General features: G+C 32.7%; 2 protein-coding genes and 1 pseudogene across 2 annotated transcripts; 1 reads left to right on the top strand and 2 right to left on the bottom strand.

The window, feature by feature from the left end:
• The first annotated feature begins 2,302 nt into the window (after positions 1–2,302).
• LOC120154927 lies at positions 2,303–4,286 on the top strand (annotated as a pseudogene).
• Positions 4,287–5,034: 748 nt separating this feature from the next.
• LOC120154919 (delta(14)-sterol reductase-like) lies at positions 5,035–23,042 on the bottom strand. The gene is made up of 14 exons (XM_039166544.1): positions 23,037–23,042; positions 10,161–10,274; positions 9,937–10,054; positions 9,776–9,846; positions 9,145–9,201; positions 8,636–8,727; positions 8,160–8,207; positions 7,856–7,976; positions 7,715–7,761; positions 6,961–7,042; positions 6,232–6,308; positions 6,027–6,146; positions 5,431–5,505; positions 5,035–5,337 (listed from the first exon to the last, which is right to left on the bottom strand). The coding sequence occupies exons 2-14, from the start codon at positions 10,206–10,208 to the stop codon at positions 5,184–5,186; spliced, it is 1,110 nt and encodes a 369-aa protein (XP_039022475.1). The 5' UTR covers positions 10,209–10,274; positions 23,037–23,042; the 3' UTR covers positions 5,035–5,183.
• LOC120154911 (enolase-like) lies at positions 13,960–17,342 on the bottom strand. Its single transcript, XM_039166536.1, has 16 exons — positions 17,198–17,342; positions 16,835–16,898; positions 16,692–16,756; positions 16,566–16,613; positions 16,197–16,283; positions 16,004–16,084; positions 15,738–15,839; positions 15,504–15,659; positions 15,334–15,396; positions 15,166–15,243; positions 14,865–15,059; positions 14,711–14,761; positions 14,512–14,600; positions 14,365–14,416; positions 14,223–14,279; positions 13,960–14,133 (listed from the first exon to the last, which is right to left on the bottom strand). Exons 1-16 carry the CDS (start codon positions 17,264–17,266, stop codon positions 14,053–14,055), a joined length of 1,338 nt encoding a protein of 445 aa, XP_039022467.1. The 5' UTR covers positions 17,267–17,342; the 3' UTR covers positions 13,960–14,052.
• Positions 23,043–23,322: the final 280 nt, after the last annotated feature.

Here is a 23,322-nt window from a genome sequence, read left to right as displayed (position 1 = left end):
AAAAGTTCAGTGACCGTTACTATACTTTACCCCATTAATTAACTCTAGTGATAGTTTAATTCAAATATTATTTATTTTATATTTTATTTTATAATATATCATATTCAAGTATTAATTAATCTTATATTCAAATTTAATTCGAATGATTAAAAATTTCTTGGTGATTAACTTTATTACGTAAGAATTCAATAATTTTACCCAAACAACATTCTTGCCCTCACTCTTAGAGGGCGACCTCAATAGCCCGACGTGGTCGAGTGTCTACTCAAGAAGGTGTCAGTTAAGGCTGTAAAATCAGGTAATCAGTCAGGTTTCAGTCGGATCCTGGCAGGTCGGGTAAAATCGGGTACATGTCAAGTCGGATCAGGTCGAGTATAAGTCAAATCAGTTCGGGTTATTTTCAGGTTGATTAACACCAGATCCATATCGGGTTCAAGTCGGGTCATTTTCAGTTCGGATCGATGTCAGTTCAGGTCAAAACAATCCAGGTCCGAAGCAGATAAAGACCATTTAATTCAGGTTCAGGTGGACTTCAGTCGGATCTCACATCATTGATAGATAAAATTCAGGTTGGTTGTTTACCAGATACAAATTGAGTTCAGCTCGAGTCATTTTTAATTTTGGATTAATTATTTTGTCATCTTTCGTGATTGTTGAATTCCAAGTTGTAATTATGATTTCGAGTAAATTACAAAAAAAATAATCATGGATCAATTTTGTAAAAAAATATAAATTTAAGGACAAAATTGAAGAAATGTAAAACTACAAATAAAATTTTAAATAAACTAAGGGTAAAGTATAGTAATGATCATTGAACTTTTCTAAAGTTTTCATTTAGGTCCCCAAACTTTTAAAACTTGCAATATAGTCCCCCCAACATTTAGTCCGCTTGCAATATGGTCCCCTAACATTTAGTCTGTTTGTAATATGATCCCAACGTAACTGTTGGGGGATCATATTACAAACAAACTAAATGTTGGGGGGTTATATTGCAAGTTTTAAAAGTTGGGGGACCTAAATGAAAGCTTTAGAAAAGTTCAGTGACCATTACTATACTTTACTCTTAAAATAATAATATATAGAGGTGTATTATTGTAATTATCTCTAAATATATAAGGTAAAATTATATTTTTTGGGTCAGGTTGGGTCAGATATTTTTCACCCTAAGCCCGAATCCGACTTAACCCGAACACAACCTCTAAAAACCTGACACAAGCCCAAAATTTTTAAAAAGCCCGACCTGATCTGGTTGAGTCGGGTTCTAGTATCATGCCCATCCCTAAATATATGTTATAATATGGAAGAGTTTTAAAGGGTAAATTACACCGTTCCTCACTATACTATGCTCTCTCTCCTATTTTCCTCACCCAACTTTCAATTTTTCTATTTTGCTCACTGAACTTTACAGATTGAATCATTTTGCTCATTCTGTTTTTAACTTTTTAACGACGTTATGACATGGCACATGAATCAAAATGACGCCATTTTGAAAAACTCAAATATACTCTAAAACGATGTCATTTTGGTGAGTAAAATATGAAAGAGAGTAAAGTTTAATGACTTATTGTGTTATTTATCATTTTTTCTTCTCTTCTCCATTTTCTTTTCGCTGGCCACCAAGTCATTTTCATTTCGTCCACCATCGACCATCGTAGATGGTAATCGTTCGATCCCAAAATTGAATGGGTTGGTTCGTCTTGACCTCTTAAGTCCGAATATGGTAGCTATTTCATCAGAAAATATCCCAAAACCCGTGAATTTATACTAAAATATTTTAGTTTCCTCACTTTCAAACTGAAATTCATAGACTTCGGAGCAACTTCCAATAAAATGGAGGTCGGATTCAAACTCACGATGTCGAGGAGAAGTAACACATCCCATTTTGGGACCAATGGCTACCATTTACGGTGGTGGCGTCCGGCCACCTTCTATTTTTATTTTATTTTTAAATTATTTTATATTAAATAATAATAAAAATGCCACATCATCATCCGTTAAAGAGAAAACGAGGGAGTGAGTAAAATGATTCAATTTGTAAAGTTCAGTGAATAAAATAGAAAAATTGAAAGTTGGGTGAGGAAAATAAGGGAGAGAGTATGGTACAATGAGGAACTGTGTAATTTACCCTTTAAATAATTGTGACCTTTTATGTTAATTATTAATTAAATATAAATTATAAAAAAAAACTTAATAAACATGAAAATAAAAAACTTCAGTCGGGCATGACCCGGTTTAGAGTGCGGGCCTATATGCAGCAATGAAACCCATATATTCAGCACTAAAAATCTTAAACCCTATTTCAACAAGCTTGTAAGAAGAAGAAGAAAAGCCCTAGCATCTCTATAACCAGCAAACTCTCCGCGTTTTCTCTTCTGTAAGTGACGAGCTCTTCCTCTCTCTATTGGTTTAGAATTTGGTTTCTAACCCAATAGATTTGTTTATCTTTATTTGTTTTTTTATAGGCAATCATGATCAAAATTAAGACCCCCAGGAGTGGAAGAGTCAAAAGGGCACTAGAAAAACGAGCTCCAAAGCTCGTACGTATTTAAGGAATTCTCCTTTTAATGGAGATTTATGCTATAAAAATGGGTTTTTCTTTTTAATTAAAACTGTGTTTGGCAGGTGGAAACGGGGAAGAAAATACTGATACTGCAAGGTACAAAGACGAGCGGCACATTGAATGAAGTTTTGAGTGAAATTTACCATTTAAAGAAGGGTGGAGCTGTGAGGTTTGCGAGGAAGAATGACAATATAAGGCCTTTTGAAAGTGGGGTGAAACTTCTTTGGAGTTCTTTTCTCTTAAAATTGATTGCAGCATCTTTGTCGTGAGTATACCAAACCCTAAAGTTCGATTTTCAACTTTATGTGCTCTTTCTCGGCTACCATTGTTATAAACTTATATTGCGTTGTCTTGGCTTGTGGAATGCTAATTTTGGTTTAGTAAACAAGGTTTAATGCTTTTAATTCCCCCGATTTGAAGACTTAAAGCTCTTTGAGATTATATTTTAGGATTGCCCTTGTTTTTGTTGGTTTAACTGTTTTAGGATAGCACTCTAATTGAAAAGTGCTTAATTAGTTTTATAAACCTGGATTTTCTAGAGGTTCTTACTTTAGGTGCTAGCTATTTTCTCATTAATTTTTGTTGATGCATGCTTTTATGTTGGCAGTATGGTTCACACTCAGAAACGACCTAACAACCTAATTTTGGGGCGGATGTATGATCACTATGTATATGATCTAGTCGAGGTTGGGGTTGAAAATTTTAAATCCATTGAATCATTCACTTATGACAAGAAGATGGCACTGCAGGTGGGATCAAAGCCTTTCATCGCTTTCGTTGGAGAAGGATTTGAGAATATAGATGAGCTGAAACATTTGAAGGAGGTTTTGCTTGATCTTTTACGAGGAGAGGTTTGTATGCACGGCTTTTAGCACTTCCTTTGTCTACTTTGAATTTTTTTATAAAGATGTCTGTAAATAATTCAGGTTGTGGAGACTATAAACCTTGCTGGGTTGGACCGTGCTTAAGTATGTACAGCAATTTCTTCAAATTAGGTATACCTTACACATTGTGCCCTTCGGTTGAAAAAGTCTGGCTCTGTAGTTCCAAGGATGGAACTCGTAGAAGTAGGCCCTTCCATGGATTTTGTGGTTCAGTGACTGTACAATAAATCAACCAAAGAAGTCTTGAGGAAAGAAGCTATGAAAGCAGCTAAAGATCAACCAAAGAAGAAGGTTCGATGACTATATACAATTAATCAATCCTTCTTTTAGTGTTTTCCGGTTAATTAACCCATTTTGTTGTTTCAGATTATAAATGTTAGCTCAGATGCAATAGAAGGTACAATTGGCAAGATCTACATTCCTGATCAGAAGGTAAGCCGATAGCTGATTATTAAGCTTATAAGATGTCAACCTGTATGTACTTGTTTTTCCCCACTAGTAGCGGCGATTATTTGAACAATACTTGTGGGTTATAGGTCGGAGATGTCGCCCTACCAAACAAAGCCAAAGGTGTCAAGAGAGAGCGACGTGAAGCTAAGAAGAAAGAGGCTAACGAACGGGCCTCAAAAAAGCAGAAGAATCGGAGTGAATGTATGGTATAGCCTTGAGGAAATCGAATGCTCTTTCCGTGGCTGGGACTAGCAGTCTCCTGAAGGGAAAACGAATGGAAGCTGATATTTTCAATGGTGTTTCAAGTATATAATCTATTAAATTTGTTTTAGGTTTCAATGTTGGATTGTTACATCCTTAAATTTTCATGGAAAAGAGAGAATTTTGTTCGATGTTTATTGTGTCCGATTTTGAGGCTGTTAAAGGCCATAAAGCTTTTACACATTTATGTCTGCTTTGACTACAAACTTGTGTATTATTAACAGAAGCAAAAATTATTGTACTCACGAATTCAAAGATCTGAATTTGTTTGAATCTGTTCTGTTTGTACCCGTTTACTATTTGAATGTTAACAAGTTCAAAAACAATATCCTTACTAAATGAATATCTAAAAAGCAAAAAGTTATTGAATAAGTGACGGTTATTTTACGGAAATTAACATTCAAGTCAAATTTATTTTATCATACTATTCATATGTTTCAAACTCATTATATCATCTACATTATGTCATTCGAGTTATTTGATGGATCAACACTCAGTTTACATTATGTCATTGAACAAGTGTTTGAAACATTACAACGTCGAGCTAGTACTTAAAAGTGACAGTGATGCCAATAGACAACATTAAAATGTGATTTTATCATATTCAGTCAATAGGTTAACATCCAGCTCAGACGATCGCTAATTTTTTTGACTAAATAGGATGAGTTTAGAATATATTAATAGCCAAATGACTATTTTGTAATTTCTAATAGCCGGGAAACTCAACAAAACATCACCCTATAATTATGAGACCATTTGAGTACTTTATACAATAATTAAAAATATATATAATTTAAACACTTCTTAGTCAAGTCTTTTGTCTTTTGTCTTGTATTTGTGTCTTACTCATATTGCTAGTATACAGAAAAAAATCCCTGACCCTCCAAATGCACGCAAAAACTTCTTAAAAGATCAAACAAACCAGCTGATATTCGACAAGTAACATAGTTTGGCAACTAATCCAATATTAAGCTACATTCATGACACAAGCTAAATCCAGCAAGGCAGATATTGCAGCATTTTTGTGACTAATACAGATATGGAAATATTCTCCATGGAACAAGTCTGCAATATTCAGCCCATATGTCTCTGTACTTCTCTGCGCATCGGGCTTCATCTCTCCTTTCCCTCCATAGCAATAGAATGAACAGATAAATCGGGTAAAAGTATGGAATCGGGGAACTGCAAAAACAACACGGGAAAGGGTTTTCACAAAACAGTCATACAAGACATAGGGTTCCATCGGCTTATCAGGCGAGGCGCTCGGAAAGTTACCTTATTCCACAAGGTAAACTGAAGGACAAAGCCAGCAACAAATCCCCAAGGTAATTCGAGTGCCTTGCAATTCCCCTTTAAAGAAATGCAAAAATCAGCATCACTTGAGAAAGATAGTTCGAGGGTTGTATTTGGTTATGTTTGGAAATGTCAATGGCAATAGTATAATGCAAGTGAAAAGGTTGTATTTGAAGCTTATACAGTTATATACCCCAAATACAAACTCGTTTGAGCTGTCCAACAAAGACTCACAGCTACAAATGTTATATATAACACTTCATCGAAAAAAACTCACAGCAACTAATGTTATATATAACACATTCATCGACAAAGATTCATTGCAACTAATATAACACATTCATCGACAAAGACTTACAGCTACAAATGTTATATATAACACATTCATCGACAAAGACTAACAGTAACTAATGTTATATATAACACATTCGTCGACAAAGATCCACAGCAACTAATATAACACATTCATCGACAAGGATTCACAGCAACAAATGCCATATATAACACATTCATCGACAAAGACTCACAGCAACAAATGTTATATATATAACACATTCAAGGATGATCAGAAATCTTACCAATATCCAGAAGCAAGCAGCTTTCCCTCGATAACCTTTGGAGGCTTACCCCAAATATTTGCTTTTGGATTCTGTTTGAAAATATGCTTTTGCTTATTCGCTCCTCTAAATACAAGATACCTGCCATATTCAAAGTCTCTGATTAAGATGCGGTAAAATGCCCCACAAACTGAGCAAATATATCCCACATGCTGAAGAAAGTTACCCAATTAGAAAAACAAAACAATTTGCTATCGCAGCAGCCATTGTCAGCTCCACTTTCTTATTCAAAAGCCACCAACCCTATAGCAAAGGTGAAGATGAGAAAATTACCAAAAGTTGAAACTGATTTTGCTTTCTTGATACAAAATAAAAGAAATTTCATTACTAATTTATCCATAATGGAAAAACCATTGGTAGAAAAATTAGATAAAGATTAAAAAAAATCTATCATTTTCTTGACACAAAGCACCGAGTGTATCCTCAAGCTGAATTGAGAACATGGTTTTCACTGCAAAGTTTCTTTTGTACAAATCATTTCTATGTTAAAAATCAACTATTGATCCACCGTACAGCGGGATAGCAGCTTTGAATAGCTGCAGCAATAATAGTGAAAGGGGAAACTGCTACAAATTAGCTTCTCACATGCCCCAAATTGGAAGGAACATGGTGATTACATGATATATACAGAATGAAGTTAGATGCCTTAGAATAGTTATTGGAATTCTATAAAGCATGAAAAAAAAATACATTAGCACCCATGAACTATATGTCTAAAGGCATTATGATACCATCACTTAAAGCATCCCAACAAGGACCAAAATGATGAGAATCCTAGATATACATTTGAGTAATGTATGGAAAGGAACCGTTCATTAGATTATGAATATCAGAGAGACCAATACATGACACAACTTGCTGATATATTTTTTTTTTCTAATTCATTGTTACATGCCTGGATGCTAAATGTGAAAGGAATCCACACAAGATCACCTAACACCAGCATGAAGCCTAATCTCTCAGCAATTATGTCCCAGCTGTAAAACAGAAGCAAATATTGATGGGTCAATTAAGTGAGATTCTCATATAGAAATGGCCAAATCAAAAACCTTACATAAATTGTTCAAAGGACAGGAGACGAGCATGCACAAAGAAATAACACAAATAGAACAAGAATGCACATGTGTCGAAATCTATGTAACAAAAATTGTTACCTTATCAAAATACATAAAATGATATTAATAAATAATTGTGACGTGAAAATACATTAAATGGTATAAATAAAGGGACTGCCAGGTCAAAACTAATATGAAGAAGGACCCTACTGAGAGAGAGATGGTCAAGAATGGATTTCCATCTCTGACATTTAATCAGACTAATGAGTTGCATGTGTTAAAACCTTCACTAGAAGCCATGTGAAGCATTGTAACAGTTGCTTAACAAGAAACTAAAAGACGAAGATATAAAAAAGAACAAGAAACATCAACAGAACTTTATTATTTGATAAAAAAAAATCTGACTCTTGAATACAAAGAATGTCCGTTTATAGTTCATATAGGATGATTAACAGACTTCTAACTACTATCCACCTAACTCTTAACAGATTGTACAATGAACTAATGTACAGAGAAGTATAACTCTTATAGCATGAGTCCTAGGAAAGAATGATTATTTTACAATAATTAAAGCATAAGGTTAATAGAACTTACGTGGAGAGCATGTACTCCTCGTGAACAAAATAGTCAAGGATGTATAGCTGGAACAAAGACATGTGAAACAAAAGCTACTTAGATTTGGTATAAAACATGTAAGATATTTTCTCAGCAACTTCATTAGAACAACCAGATTACATCACAGAATAACTGGTAGAGGATCATTGATTGGCTCAAAGAGCCGTCTTGAACACTTTTTGCAAGAACTGATAGGTTGATAAGTAGCCATCCCATCATCCCAGCTCTAACAAAGAAGAATCTATGGAGATGATTCCCCCATCAGTAAAAAGGAATATATTCATCATGGAATAGATATATAGATAGTATAAAGAGGCCAAACAACCAAGATATCAAATAATCAATCTAATTTTGCAAAGGAATGACAGCTCTAGTCCTATGAAGCAAAAAACATGTGGAAAAAATTGAAAAGTGAATCACATACTTGAGATCAATAGCCATAAACTGAGGATTTAGCTGTATCCCATACCACCTACAAAATAATATAAAGGCATGCATATCAAGATTACAATTGCCATGTTTTGTTTCTCAGAAGGCCACAAAGAAAAAATAAAGTAGAAAGACTTGAAATAGATCAAAGAACACAAAACCCAAATATATCATATTCAAAGTAAATTTATTGTATTTATTACAGAAACATAGATCCATAGTAATTTAATGGCAGTAAATAAGTATAAGATGAATGTGATAAATGCTAATTATCCTATCAAGTACAAAACAAGAAGGGTTTCAAAAATCTCGTGATCATAAGAAGCCTAGTATTTTATTTTTCAAGGGACATCAGAATCATAAATGAAGGAAATTATGATGGAAAAATAAAAATATTCCTTTCATGCAGGCTGTAAAAGAAGCTAAAAGAATAGACAGCAAAACATTTATGTTACTTGCTAACAAGAGTACCAGTCATGTATCAGGTTTCCAGTGATGTGAGGCTTTAATGAAGAACCTTTACTGCGTGACCTGCAGCCAGCAGCATAGAGTACTACCATTGTCTGAAAAACAGGGACAGAATGGTAAGTGGAGAGACAAAATGGAGAAAAAGAAGAAAAAATAGTAACTCTGAACTAAGGAAAAGAAGGAAACACAGAAGTCTAAAGTATAAACAATATAATATAGTTACACTTCAGAGGCTACTTTACATTCTATGCAACAATAAATCATGCCAAAGTCTTTAGGTGATCTATTTACACATGGAAATGATCTCCACACGTTTGATATTGTCGCTCTATAGGGAGGATCTCAGCAAGACAAGAAATTGAGTACAAGTCTCAAGATTCAAAAACATAAACCAAGTAGTATTTGAATGGATGAATGCTCCCAAAGTTCTATCAGTAGTTTTCAGTACTTCATGCAAATAAAGGCTTACTGTACGCCTAAAACAACCTATCAGAAAATCGACAGCAACTTACAAGAAAACTGAATATGAAAGTTGTTGATAACAGCTCAAGTCCTCTGTCTGATATTACCTGCAAAAAGTTTCATAACAGAACACGTAAATGCAGTCACATTAGAGTGCAAAAAACACCCAATGTAAAATTTTGCACTGTTTTAAATCCCAATAAATGTGTCATTTAAAACTAAAAACAGAATATCTCAAATATCTTGCTTGCAGACTTTAAAAGCAATATGTCCAGGTTAGCAGTTCAATAACATACAATGTGAAATGAAACAATATATGACCGTATACATATGAATCCCAAGCCAATCAGTTTTGATGCATGCCCTCCAAATCACTCTAAATATACAAAAATGGTGAATCCATGAAAAAAATTGGGGGGGGGGGGTTGGAAAAAGAAAGGTCCATATCTTTAACATTAGGTGATGAAAGGTAAATTCTAGCCTCAATTGATCAGTAGATTGCATTATAATCTAAAACAAAATTCACTGAAAGGGCATACTTTTCCGCATACTGATATTAAACAATATACACAGATAGATGCTTAATAAAACATCATTCAACCAAAAACAAATACATCGCAAACAGAGGAATCAGATTCCATTAAGAACATATATAAATTAGTAGCAGACAAGTATACATACCGTGGGTGATACTAAATTCATCTTAGACCCAACCCCAAGAAGCCCAACTAACAAAAGAAGTGCTAGCATTCCTATTAACAATTGGGGAAAAAAGATCAATTAGAAAAATCATATTGCATCAAAAATTAACTGTTCTAATGGTAATCAGCATATAAACAGACCATTACAGCGGTAATGGAGACGAGACCCGTCTTGTAAAATGACTCCAGGAACAAGTTTTCCAGGTAAAATGGATACAGAAACAGCTAAGTAAGCAAGGAATATTACCAATACAACAACCTAGAAAAAAAGAGAGAGAATAAAAAAAGTTTTTTTTATATATTTTTCAAAAGAAAAGCTAAAACATATTGAAACAAGGAGACTTAAGAGGGAAAGTGCTGGTTACAGAGTTCCAAGAGGGAATTAAAGCTTGTAGAAGAACACCCAGATCCATTTTTTTCTGTTGATGAGTGTTGAATCTGGTTTCGAAAACTTTTGAGCTCTGCTGTAAGTTTTTTGTCTGTGCTACTGCTAAGCTGCGTTTCTGCAACTGATGTTTAAATAGTGTAAACTACTCGTCGTGCTTTTTATATTTGGGTAAACTACAAAAATGACCACATAACTATGGGTTGGCTCGCGAAATGACCACTATTTTCAAATTTGTGTCAATATGACCATTAAACTATTTAAATAGTTTCAATATAACCCACCTACCGTTAACACTTAACGGAAGTGTTTACATGACAGTTAACGAAACTAGGCACTGGAACTCTGTTTTATTTTCTTCCATATTGGTCACTATTTGTGTATGATTTGTTTCTTTGAAATTTTATTTAATGCAATTTGATCTTGATTATGTTTTTTTATTTGTCTAATGCTTTAATTGAACATTAACTTTAAAATCTTTTATTATAGTAATATATTAAATTTGTAGATTAAATCTCCTAGGTTTTGGAATTAGTCAATTTGATCACCAAGATTAACTTTAGTTTTTAATTCTTATTTTGGTCCTAAATTCAATTTAATTTAATAAATTTATTTCTCCAATCAAATTGTGACACAAGTCACAACTTATAATTATAATTTGAATATTAAATATAATATATATTTTTATCATTAAATATAATATATATATTATAATTTGAATATTAAATTATTTTAATGGTTTCATGTATATAATATTTAAAAAATAAATATGAAAACAATAAATTTTGTTTAAAAATATTAGAACCTTAAATCAACTATATATAAACTATTAGATTTATTTTAATGATTTAAGTGTTGTCATATTCTCAATTGGCCTAATGTAAGTTCTCACTTATCCATTTTTATTATCATTAACTATAATATATATATATTATAATTTATTCCTAAATATTAGATTTAGCTTATTGGTTAAGGCTTGCTTGATTACTAATTAATTTTGGGTTAAAATCCAATTAAGTTATTTCAAATTATTGCTAAACTCGAACAAGTTATATAACATATGTATTATCTCAATAACAAGCGTGAGAATTAGTTCAATGGTTAAGACACGCACATGTTACCCTTGGGACCCAAATTGGATTCCTTTGGGTGTTAAAATTCATCATTATTTATTTTCACTTCAATTCAAAAAGGTGACATATGTCACCTTTTGATTAGATTAAAAACTTATTAAATTAATTAAATTAAAATTAAAAACCCTCTCATTAGATTGTGACATGTGTTACAATTTGATTGGAGAAATAAATTTATTAAATTAAATTGATATTAGGACCAAAATATGAATTAAAATTAATATTGGTGATCAAATTGATTCATTCTAAAATCTAAGGGATTTAATCTATAAATTTAATACATGACTAGAATAAAACGATTTTAAAGTTAATGCTCAAATTAATTCATTAGACAAATTAAAAATAGAATCATGATCAAATTACATCAAACTATTGAACTTTTAATTTTATCAATTATAGCATTGAATTTTGATTTTCATTTCAATTATACCAATTGGCGTTAATAGTGGGATTAGAACGACGTTTTGGTGAGGTGTTTACGTTGACAGATGTCAGCCATATCATGAAGTTAAAGATTTAATAGTTCAATGGTATGATTGAAACGAAAATAAAAGCTCAGTGCTATAATTGGAAAAATTAAAAATTGAGTGGTATAAACGATATAATACCTAAAGTTTGATAGTATCTGATGTAGTTTACCCTTTTATTTATATTTTGGTCTTTGGTCATTTAATTTTTGTTTATACGTCACTTTTTTTTATACTTTAGTACAAGATTAATTTATCATTGTTGTAGTCGTTTCTGGATAAATATTATTTGATACTTTTGTATTTAATGAATATGTAAATAAAAATAAAAAGTAGCATTTTTACTTCAATCATTGTCAATGAAATAATTAAAATAATAATTAAATAAATTTATATAATTATATGATCTTTATTATTTATATTATCAACTTAATTATAATTTTTAATTTAATTTAATAAAGTTTATCCTTCAATACAATGGTAGAGGACACGCCAAGCCATTAGTCTTGAAATCATTTGTTAACATCATCTATTAGGTTAGAACGATCTAAGGGCTCATTTTCTCAATTGTTTTCTCTAATTTTTAAGCGGTACATGCTGTGAGGGTCGTCTTAATTCGATTCATTATGCTTATTCTCATCTCTCGGATTGTTAGAAAATCGCAATTTGTTTTATCCATAGCCGTCTCATATATTTTCGGGACTCTGAGCGAAACTGAAATTTTTGTTCTTATAAAATGAAAGTATATTCTATTACCTTGAATAATTAATTTACATTAATAAATCATAAAAATGATTAAATTAAGGGCTTAAACTATAAAAGTAAAAAGTATGATTGAAAAATTAGAAACCTTACTTATAATGGTAAAAAGTTAAATTAAAAAAAATAGAGACCTCAATTTAAATGCTTAAAAGCGAGAATAAAAAACTTAAGAGACTAAATTATATTAGTAAAAATAGAATTGAAAAAATTATAGGACCCAATTATAAAAGTAAAAAATAAGATTAAAAAAATTAAGAGTCTTCTTTATAAATGTGAAAAGTAAGATTTAAAAATTAGTAGCTCAATTATAAAAGTATACAATGAGATTCAAAAACTTAAGATCCTCATCAATTATAAATGTAAAAGAGTGAGATTTAAAAAATTAAATACCTTAACTATAAAGATAAAAAATAAGATTATAAAAAATAAAGACCTCAATTATCTAAAATTAAAGAAAATTAAAAGACTCAATTATAAAAATAAGATTAAAAAACTTAAGATCGTCATCAATTATAAATGTAAAAGAATTAGATTTTAAAAAATAAGTACCTTACTTATAAAGATATAAAAATATGATTAAAAAAATTAAAGACCTCAATTATAAAAAATAAAATAAAAAAAATTAAAAGACTCAATTATAAAAATAAAAAATAAAATAAAAAAACTAAAAGACTCAATTATAAAAATAAAAAAATATACTAAAATAAATTAGAGCCCTATAAAAGATATAAGGCCCTATAACCTGATTTTATCGCGAGGCGCATCTTTTCTTCAGCTCTTACTCGTAGTTAGAGGTGCACAAAAAATCTGAATATCCGATTTTGGGTAAAAAATATCCGAAATCGAATTTTGGAAAAATCGGTTTTTTTAAACCGGATCGGATATTTAAAAACCGGATAGTATAACCGATTTGAGAAAAAATTGAACGACCGGTTTTTTACCGGATTAAAAACCGGTTTTTTTGAAACCGGATAAAAAATCGATTTTTTATCCAGATAAAAAATCGATTTTTTTAAAAAACTGATTTTTTTATCCGAAAAAATCCGGTTTTTTTTTTAAAAACCGGTTTTTTACAAACCGAAACCGGTTGTACCGGTTACACCATCCGACCCTCCAAACCGGTTAGGATCCGAACCGATTTTTTTAAAATCCAATTTTTGGGTTGGGAGAAAAAACCGGATCGATTTTTATCCGATCCGGATCGGATTGAAATCCGGCTTCTGTGCATCTCTACTCGTAGCCTACTTTCCCATGCAAGAGTGCATTCAGTTTATAGGGAAAAACAGTATCATTTAGTTTATGGGAAAAAGAAAATATCATTTAGTTTTATATGAAAGACGATTCATATTAGACAAAAAAAGGCCCATCATGTTTCTGAAAACAAGCAACAGTAACCGGGATCCAAATGAAAATAACAGAGAGCATAACAAAATTACAATCAAAATTATTGAGTATTGGTTTGGGTTCAACTATGGCCATAAATTAATTCAAATTCAAGTAAATAAAACTCTTAATAGGGTTCAACAGGCGCACGGAAGCTTGCTCCGGCATAGATGGCTTCCGCGCCAAGCTCCTCCTCGATACGCAAAAGCTGGAATGCAAGCAATAATGTCAGTCATTCATTTTCTTTACTTTCGAAAAGTTGTTCATTTATGTTCGTTCCAAGTTTGGCATGTTAACCTGATTGTACTTTGCTAAACGCTCGGACCTGCAGGGAGCTCCGGTCTTAATTTGGCCCTGTTTTCAAAAAAAATGTACAAAGATGTCAAGACATTTGTAATGATGACAATTTTCGATCTGGATCTCAAAGAGTAATTATTACCGTGGCCAAGCCAACTGAAAGATCAGCAATAAAAGTATCCTCAGTCTCACCACTGCAAGGAAAAAATTAAAACATTTAATGAATAACTAGAATCTAGATTTTGCGGATCATATCAATAACTTTAGCATTTAAAGGTGAAATTCGAACCTGCGGTGGCTGGCCATCACACCCCATCCAGCTTTCTTGGATATTTTGACAGCTTCAATACTTTCGGTAACAGATCCAATTTGATTCACCTGTTTGTTTCCCAGCAAAACCCAGAAAGAACCCAGATTAATATCAAAGGAGCGGTCCCCAAACTAATAATAATAGTAACAAATGACCTAAAACAGAGAATGCTTGGTACCTTGAGAAGAAGGGCATTGCATGTTTTTTCAGCAATAGCCTTTGCAACCCTCTGCACGTGTTAAAGGAATGTAAATGCCATGTTTCTTCAAAGAAATACCTAAGAGATACTTCCACTATAACTTGGGAAAACACAAGAAAATGCCAATTCCAACCTTAGGATTGGTGACCAAGAGATCATCTCCCACAATCTGAACTTTTTCTCCAATTTCATTGGTTAGTTTGGAGTAGTGCTCCCAATCATCTTGGTCAAATGGATCTTCGATTGACACAATGGGATACTCGGATACAAATGACTTGTACAAGTCTTTCAGAGCATCTCCCGGGATCTTTTGTTTGCCGTCATTGTTCTGAATGCACCAAACAACAGATACAAGTGAAGAAAGAACAAAGCAAGTGTAAAACATATAATGACAAAATAATTGAGAACATTCTGTGAGTTGCGACAGAGGTCACCTCTTCCTTGAAGTTCAGGTCGTAGGTTTTATCAGTTCCATAAAATTCAGATGCAGCAACATCCATTCCAATAACTACCTAAAAGCAATGGAAATTCAAATTTAATTAGCCATTTCCTCGCATTAGAAAAGGGGGGAAAAGAGATGAGGGTTACTAAGGGGCACTAACTTTGCCTGTGTAACCAGCTTTAGCAATGGCGGTTTTTAACAACTCGAGTCCTTCCTTGTTCTCCTGAACATGCACAAGAAAAAATTATATCAATAACTAATGATTAACAGAAATTAACACTTTAACCGGTATAAATGAGTAACCAAGAATTTCACTACAGAGGACTTGACCTGGATATTAGGAGCGAAACCACCCTCATCACCGACATTGGTTGCATCTTGACCATACTTCTTCTTTATCACAGCTTTCAAGTGGTGATAGACTTCAACGCCCATTTTCATGGCCTCCTTAAAGGATGATGCTCCTACAGGGAGAATCATGAACTCCTGCAGACATGGATGGAGGATACCATCAATATCAAGTGATGAACTAAGTTAACCAAAAAGGAATCTAAAGATCCATACCTGCATGGCCAGTTTGTTTCCTGCATGTGAACCACCATTGATGACATTGAAAGCAGGGACCGGAAGAACTAACTTCTTGTTGCCGGCAAGGTTTGCAATGTGCTGCATCAAAAAGTGGGTTCAGGTAACATTAACGTAAATCACCCATAAAAGATGAAGTGGTTTCAATACCACAATAGAAATCATTCTAACATTTACAAAGCAATAATCAAATACTTACATGACTCTACAAAGGGAAAAAAAGGGATAAAAATGACTAAATCTACATTGTAAAGGGGAATGTTCTTGACTTCAGCTCCAGCTTTGCAAACGGCTAGAGACACAGCAAGAATGGCATTTGCACCGAGCTGAAGGAAAACACACACGCACAAAACAAAATTCCATCAAATGAAAATGATAACGAGCTTCAGAAGAAAAAAGTCATTTGAAAGACATTAAAGAACCAAACGGATAGACTACCTTTTGTTTGCACCAACCCCACTCATTTTGTGTTCCGTCTAGTTGTTGAACCATGAAATTGTCAATGTCAGTCTGCTGAGTTGGGTCCTAAAGAATTCAATTAAAAGAACACTTCAGAACTAAGTATAGCATGAATAATTTCCTTGCTCACCACAACTAAATCCCAATCCATTCCTCTAACGCATGATTCTACTTGTATATGCAACAAAATTTACATATATTATATATACTCTAGTGCGAGTAAAAAATCCAACAGTCGCAAAGAAAAATAAAAACGGAGTTACAACTTGAAAGTTAATTAAAATAATATCATAGGTTCATGAACCTCAAAGAACATGAAATGAATGTTGAAAACAGTTAGGGACACACCTTTCCAACCAATGCAGGGCCGATGATTGTGTTAACATTAGCAACAGCCTATATATTAGAAAGAAGAACGAATTGTTAATAAATAAATTAACGCCAGTAAAGAGAAGAGACATTCGGATAACTGACCTTTGATACACCTTTACCAAGGTAATCAGAGCCTCCATCTCTCAACTCAAGAGCCTCGTAATTTCCTAAAACAAAACAAAACAATTACTAAAAACATAGAAATTTAATTGTTTAGATATTATTAGCGGATAAATCAAACGTACCAGTGGATGCACCGCTAGGAACTGCGGCCCTAGCCTTTATACCATTCGATGTTACCACATCAACCTATCATGTTGAGTCAAATAATTTCATTATAATCGAGTTAAAATGTTCCAAAAATAAGAACACTAAAAGTAAGTGAATAACTACCGGAATAACGTTTATTCTACAAAACGTTGGGAAAATGAATAGAAGAAAAGAAAGCCGCACGACCGGTTCGATTGACAAGTCAAAAAAATCCAGAACGATAAAGAATTAATCAGGAATTAAGTGACGACGATGCTATATACACAGATCGATAACATAACAAAGCATGGAAAAGAGGAATGGAAAATGAAGGGAGAAGGTCCGACGAGATGTCGTACCTCGACCGTTGGATTTCCACGGCTGTCGAAGATCTGCCTAGCTTTGACGGAGACGATTGTAGCAGCCATGCTTTCTTTGAGATCTGGAAACAGAGAGGAAGAGAGGGGAAGCTTTGATATTAACGACGGAGTTTGTGAGGAACGTGATGTGTTAATAAAGAGGAGAGTAAATCAATGAGAGCCGTTGATTCTGAGGAAAATGTAAAAAGAGCCGTGGGATTTGAGTTTTACCATGTCTCTAGAAGGGAAGGATGAGAAAAACAACGGCAGCAGTGTGTGCGTTTCGATGGATGCCCACGGCCTTCGGTGTCAAAGTAGATGGTTTAGTTTTAGTACCCACCATCATGAAAAACGATTTGAAAAATAAATTTTATTATTTTTATGATCTTTTTCAATCTAAATTTGACGTATAAAGCATGAGAATTTAGAGCATTGTAGTATTTATTTATTCAACTGATTTGTAACTCTAGTTAACGAGTATTTAAATTTTTAATTTGAATTTTTAATCAAACACAAATATTTAAAACTATTCGCTTAAGTTTATTTTTGCTAGTTAAATAATTTTTAATCAACCAAGTTTATCAATTAAACAAGTATTGTAGTTGTGAAGGGAGTGTCCGAAATCATTCTTCATCAATAGTGTTGTAGTTGGTGGTGATTTTAACAATATTCTTAACAACTCGAAAAATTAAGGTGGTCGGAGGAAGTCAGGGGTCCAAATGGAAGAATTTCGTCTTGTTCTTGAGCAGAATGGTTTATTCGAATGTAAACCGTCTAGAGGATGGTTCACATGGCAAGATGGATGGATGCCTACTCATTCAATTCGGGAGCGACTTGATTGTTTCATTGTTAACCAGACTTGGCTTAGTTTTTTTTTTTCCTGAACAATAAGGTTTTTTCAGAGTTTACTGAGGCTTCGGATTATTGTTAGTTGTTAATGGACATTTCTTGGGTAAGAATGTAATACCCCAAGTTTTTGCTAGTGATCAAAATGTAAGTTTTGATAGTTTAGTGGTCAAAGTATAAACTTTGTACAAATTCAAGGATAAAAAATGTAACTTTTAGAAGTTATATGTTTTGGCTTGTAAATGAATAGTTTGTCCCGAAATAAATATTTTCATGGGAATTAGAATTTTGATTCGGAATTGTATTAAAAGCTATAAAACAGTAAAGTCAATTAAGAAATCGGATAATCAGATCAAACCGGAATTTCACGAAAATTTGAAAGATGCTAGATAAAGGTTGAAAATATTATTTCCATATTTTAGAACAGTGAAATTTAACATGGATTAGTGGAATTTAAGTTAATGTTCCCTATTTAGCAGAAATTGAGAAAAATTAGTTCATCTTTGACTATGGAATATTATAATGGAAGATATTTCAATGACAATTGGTAATTAACATGATTCATTAATGACAAAGTTTTATTTTTTCATTAATTGAAATTTAAATTCAATTATATTAAAGTTAAGCCATGTATATTAGATATTATTTAAGAAATTTCAAGAAAAGTTTTAGCTCTTCTTCTTCTAGGCCGAAACTCGATAGCTCCAAAAGGTGAGGATTTTGCTTTGATTTTTGAAGCTACATGGTTGGTTTTTGGATTAAGCTATTAGATAGAGAATTAATCATCTTGAAATTCTCTATCATGCTTAGATGTTGAGTTTCATAAACTGGGTGGTTGAAGAACATGTTTGATTTTGAAGATTTGATGGAGGATTTTTATGTTATTAATGTTGTAGATTAATCCTAAAGCATGAGTGATGATTAAATTCAAGTGAAGGGGCTTATATGAAATTCAATCATACTAGGGTTTATGTAGTTAATTGAATTTTGATTGAATTTGATGTTGTGATGATTGAAATAGCATGAATTTAATGTTAGGAAGTTGAATTCCTGTTTGAAATTGAATGATTGGAATAGCATGAATTTAATGTTAGGAGGTTTATATCATGCTTGAAATTGAATGAAAAGTTTACCATAGTATGTTAAGGACATTCGGCCATAGGGAAGAAAATATGAGGAACTGTTAAAAATTTTCCTATGGTCTAGAATTGATATTAGATGTGTTCTACATGCTTTGGAGATTGAATTGAATCAATTTGGAACCTTGAGATAGTAGAAGGACCATTTTGCATGTTTTGGAAATTATGAGACATTGATGAGAAGTTGTGCAATTATGGGTATTCAATGTTAATATTTAATAATGGAGTGCTAAATTTTAAGTTAGAATGTTGATTTGGGACCAAGGTGCAATTTTGATGAAATTCCATAGTGGAATTCGAATGGTGAGGGGATATAGGGACTTAATTGCAAGTTTGTTAAATGTGAGGGTTCCATTTGAATATGATACTACAATGCTGGAATTTATTACTTGAATGATGAATTTCAAGTAGAAGTATTTAATTAGATCAAATTGTAAGTTTGGTAAAGTTGATTTTTGAATTCGAAAAGAATAAGAAGATTGAGGATGAAATTGCAAGTTTTCAAATGTTAAAGTATTGGATTGAGTGTATTATTTATATACCGGAAATTTTAGTATTTTGATTTGAAGTAAGTAAATTGGTGAAGGACCATTGTGAATTAAATGGAAAAGTTTATGTGAATTCTAAGAAGAATTCATAATTAGTGACTTAAATACAAAGTTTGTAAAAGTTGAAGGATTGATGATAGAAATAAATATTTATGGAATTGAATGGCTATTTTGAAAAGAATGAAGATATTACGAAATAGTGATTTGATTTTATATCGATTGAGTATTGATTTTGATTTTTATAGAAGTATATATTAGTGAGATTAGATTATGTTAGTATAATACTAACACATATTTTGAATATGGTGTTATGAATGTGATGTTGTACATATTACAAAAAATCTTGTGATCCTAGTGACTCAAAAGCGAAATGCAAAGCACCTGAGAAAAGGGATAACATAGAAAATGTTCAGTGATGAGGCAAAGGTGAGTGCAATATATTTATTTAATTATTCTGATTGAGGAACACTTGTGATAAGTCAACCTCACATGATATTATTTTTAAAAGTATGATTTAATCCTGATTATGGATTATTTTCATAATACTTATTGTAGACACCCGTTTTTGCCCGGGTTTTTTATCGTTATTTTATTATTATTATTATTATTATTATTTATTATATTATTAATATTACATTTTACATATTTTGCAGGCCAAAGCCCAATACAACAAGGCCCAACAAGACCCGGTTCAGGCCCAATACTCAAACCAGGCCTGGATTTGGCCCAAGTAATTAGGGTTTCAAAACCCTAAATCATCCAGCCGCCGCCAGCAACAGCACATGGACAGCCGCGCCGCCGTCACTGTTCCGGCCCACTCCGATGGTCCAGCCGCCGTTCCCACGTCACCAGCGTCATCTACAGTGCAAAACATCCCCAAATCAGTCCCAAGTTATCATTTACAGTAACCTATTTAAAACCCCATTTTAAAATAAGTTAAATCCCGATTTTTCGGGATTTAACATAGCAAAATCTGGAAAATCATTTCACCTATGTAGAGGCTTCATCATTATCACCAAAGATCCCACATAAATCAAAGGAAGCAAAGAGAACAGGGGGTCATTCGGTTGGTAAAAAAAAAACGAGAGAGAACAAGAGGATTCGGGTTCAGAGACAAAAAAAAAAAAGAAGGAAAATACCAAAAAAAAACAGAGGAAATCAGAAAGGAATCAGAAAGGAAATCAGAAGGAAAAAAGGAGGAACCGAAGCTTACCCATAACCGACCACCATTGCTTCATCGGGTGATTAGGCTCTATCTTTGGAGGTATTTTTTTACCTTTCGGATTTGGGGGTTTCGGGTTTGTGTGAGTGTGGGGTTTAGTTTCAGGTCTATTTTAGGGGGGAAACTGTGTAGTTTGTGAGACCCCGTGGCCACCGTTCTACGGTGGCCGGGGTCGAGTGCTCTGCTTCGGCAGCGAGGGGGGAGAGATTACAGAAGGGAGAGGGATGGTCGAACGGCTGAGGAAAATGGGGATATGGCAAATGATTTAGGGTTTCAAAATACCCTTAAAAGGGTTATGTATCAGACGCCAAACGACGTCGCGTAGGGAGGCCGAGCGCCTGGGTTTTGGGGTTAATATCCCATTTAGTCCTCGCTCCTTTGTAAACTCTTACCCGTGTCCTGGACTTTAGGGGTTAATGTTATATTTGGTCCTTGTAGTTTGTAAACCTTCGGTTTTCTTTCATGAATGGAAGTTTAATGGCCTTTCATTTTGAGCTCATATCTTGTTTAACGTTGCAATTTAGTCCTTGTCTGTTTTAATTTTTTTTTATGATAGTATTTCAATTTGGCCATACTATTTTAGTATATTTGTATTTAAGTAATGTATATTTTATGTATTTCATTCCAGTCCTTATTTACTTATATTATGGTGTTTTGTTTAAATTATAATGGTGGCCTGATATTTTATATCTTTTCATTTTGATCCCTATTTGTTCATTATTGTATTTTGGGTAAATACTTTGTTTTGAGCTCATAGTTGTAATTATTTCATTTTAGTCACTGTTTTATCTCATTGTGTATTTTTCTGTGGTATTCGAATCTGGCCACCATATTTATAAATTTTTTATTCACATTTTCTGATGTTGTATTAGTTGTTGTTGTGATTTGGGCCCTGTTTATTTTGTAATTACTTTTTAGCCCTGTAATTTCTGCTTTTACTAATTTAGTCCATTATGTTTATGTATTTCTATTTTAGTCCTACTAATGTATATTATGTCATTTTTGTGGATACTTGACTTTGGTCCCAATGTTTGTAAAAGTTTCATTTTAGTCATTGATTTTATATGTTAGGTATTTTTGTTAATGATCAAATTTATCCCCGACATTTGTGAATATTTTATTTTATTCATTTATGTATGATTTTATTGTACTTGTTATTCGGTTATTTGTATTATAAATAATGTTTTTAGTAATGTGAATATTTTGTTTTGTATTTCCAATTACATTTATTTTCATTATATTTTTATCTATGTATGAAATATTCGATTATATTTTCAAAAAACACGTATGCGTAGAATGGGCGTGGAAAGTACCACTTGATCGAAGTGGTGTGATCCGGTACGGCATTTTAACGACATAGAAACTTGAAATAAGTCGAGTATATTTCGTTAATTAATTTGTTCAAACGATGCAATGTGTGTTATTTTAAGTGACAATTTATTTTATTTTATGTGAATGTAAATTTCAAATTTTGCATTTGTATTCAATTCACATTTTAGTTAATCAATTTATTTTGTTGTATGCAAACATCAATTTTATTTATATTCGATTCACATTTTATCAAGAAGGAAATATTCTTTATGGATGAGAAATAGTCGAGTTAGCTTTTCCGATGGAGGATTACTAATTTCGAGATTTCTTTTCGAGTTAAAGAATTTTCTCTAATTAAATAATTCGAAGCAAATTAATTAATGTTCGATAAATGGATCATAAATTAATTTTATATTCGACTCATAAATTCCACCATTTACAACGATGTGTAAGCGACACAGTACCAATTTTGGGCGTTGCGGGGTGTTTACCCTTCCCCGCACGTAACCGACTCCCGAATCCATTTAAATGAATCTTTGGTAATGCAGACCGAATCTTGTCTTAAAAAATGATTTTTCTTAAAATTGTCTTAAAAGACGTTTTTAGGTATTCGACCTACCTAACCCAAAGGTTGATGGCGACTCTTTTTAATTTTATTCAAATCAATTCAAATCACCCATTTTTCCAAATTAAAGTCATAATTGTTCTTAAAAAATAATATTTAATTGTTTTACAAGAAATGGTTATGACAGCTTGGCGACTCTGCTGGGGACTTTTTTTTAGAGAGTCAAGCTGTATGTCGCTTACACATTGTCGTTATGGTCGAAATTATGAGTTCGAGTCTTTAGTTAATTTATGATCCGTTTATTGAAATTTTTAATTGCTTCGTTTTTTTGTCGTACTAACATTTTATTTTTGGCTTTCAGCTTTGTCAGGATTTTATCTTTTTTTCCTTGTTTTGTTTTCCTTTTGGGTCGAAGGTAGGTATGTTCCTCCTCACACACATCACTCGCATTGGCATAACATAAGCTCTAGACACGAGCTTCGATCCAAATTAGT

Source organism: Hibiscus syriacus, unplaced genomic scaffold (genome assembly GCF_006381635.1).
Source record: "Hibiscus syriacus cultivar Baekdansim isolate YM2019G1 unplaced genomic scaffold, ASM638163v2 tig00002840_pilon, whole genome shotgun sequence".
Classification (NCBI taxonomy): Eukaryota; Viridiplantae; Streptophyta; class Magnoliopsida; order Malvales; family Malvaceae; genus Hibiscus; species Hibiscus syriacus.
Note: the sequence above shows the minus strand (reverse complement) of the source record. Positions and strands in the feature narration are given on the sequence as shown.

What these genes read in the sequence shown, in the direction of transcription:
- LOC120154919 (XM_039166544.1), bottom strand. Translation starts at nt 10,208, where the DNA reads ATGGATCTGGGTGTTCTTCTACAAGCTTTAATTCCCTCTTGGAACTCT. An exon ending in TGAATTTAGTATCACCCACG is followed by an intron (nt 9,202 to 9,775) that starts GTATGTATACTT and finishes AACTTTTTGCAG; the next exon opens with GTAATATCAGACAGAGGACT. An exon ending in AGTTTACCTTGTGGAATAAG is followed by an intron (nt 5,338 to 5,430) that starts GTAACTTTCCGA and finishes TTGTTTTTGCAG; the next exon opens with TTCCCCGATTCCATACTTTT.
- LOC120154911 (XM_039166536.1), bottom strand. Translation starts at nt 17,266, where the DNA reads ATGGCTGCTACAATCGTCTCCGTCAAAGCTAGGCAGATCTTCGACAGC. An exon ending in GTGGAAATCCAACGGTCGAG is followed by an intron (nt 16,899 to 17,197) that starts GTACGACATCTC and finishes TCAACATGATAG; the next exon opens with GTTGATGTGGTAACATCGAA. An exon ending in GTGATGGCCAGCCACCGCAG is followed by an intron (nt 14,417 to 14,511) that starts GTTCGAATTTCA and finishes TTTTCCTTGCAG; the next exon opens with TGGTGAGACTGAGGATACTT.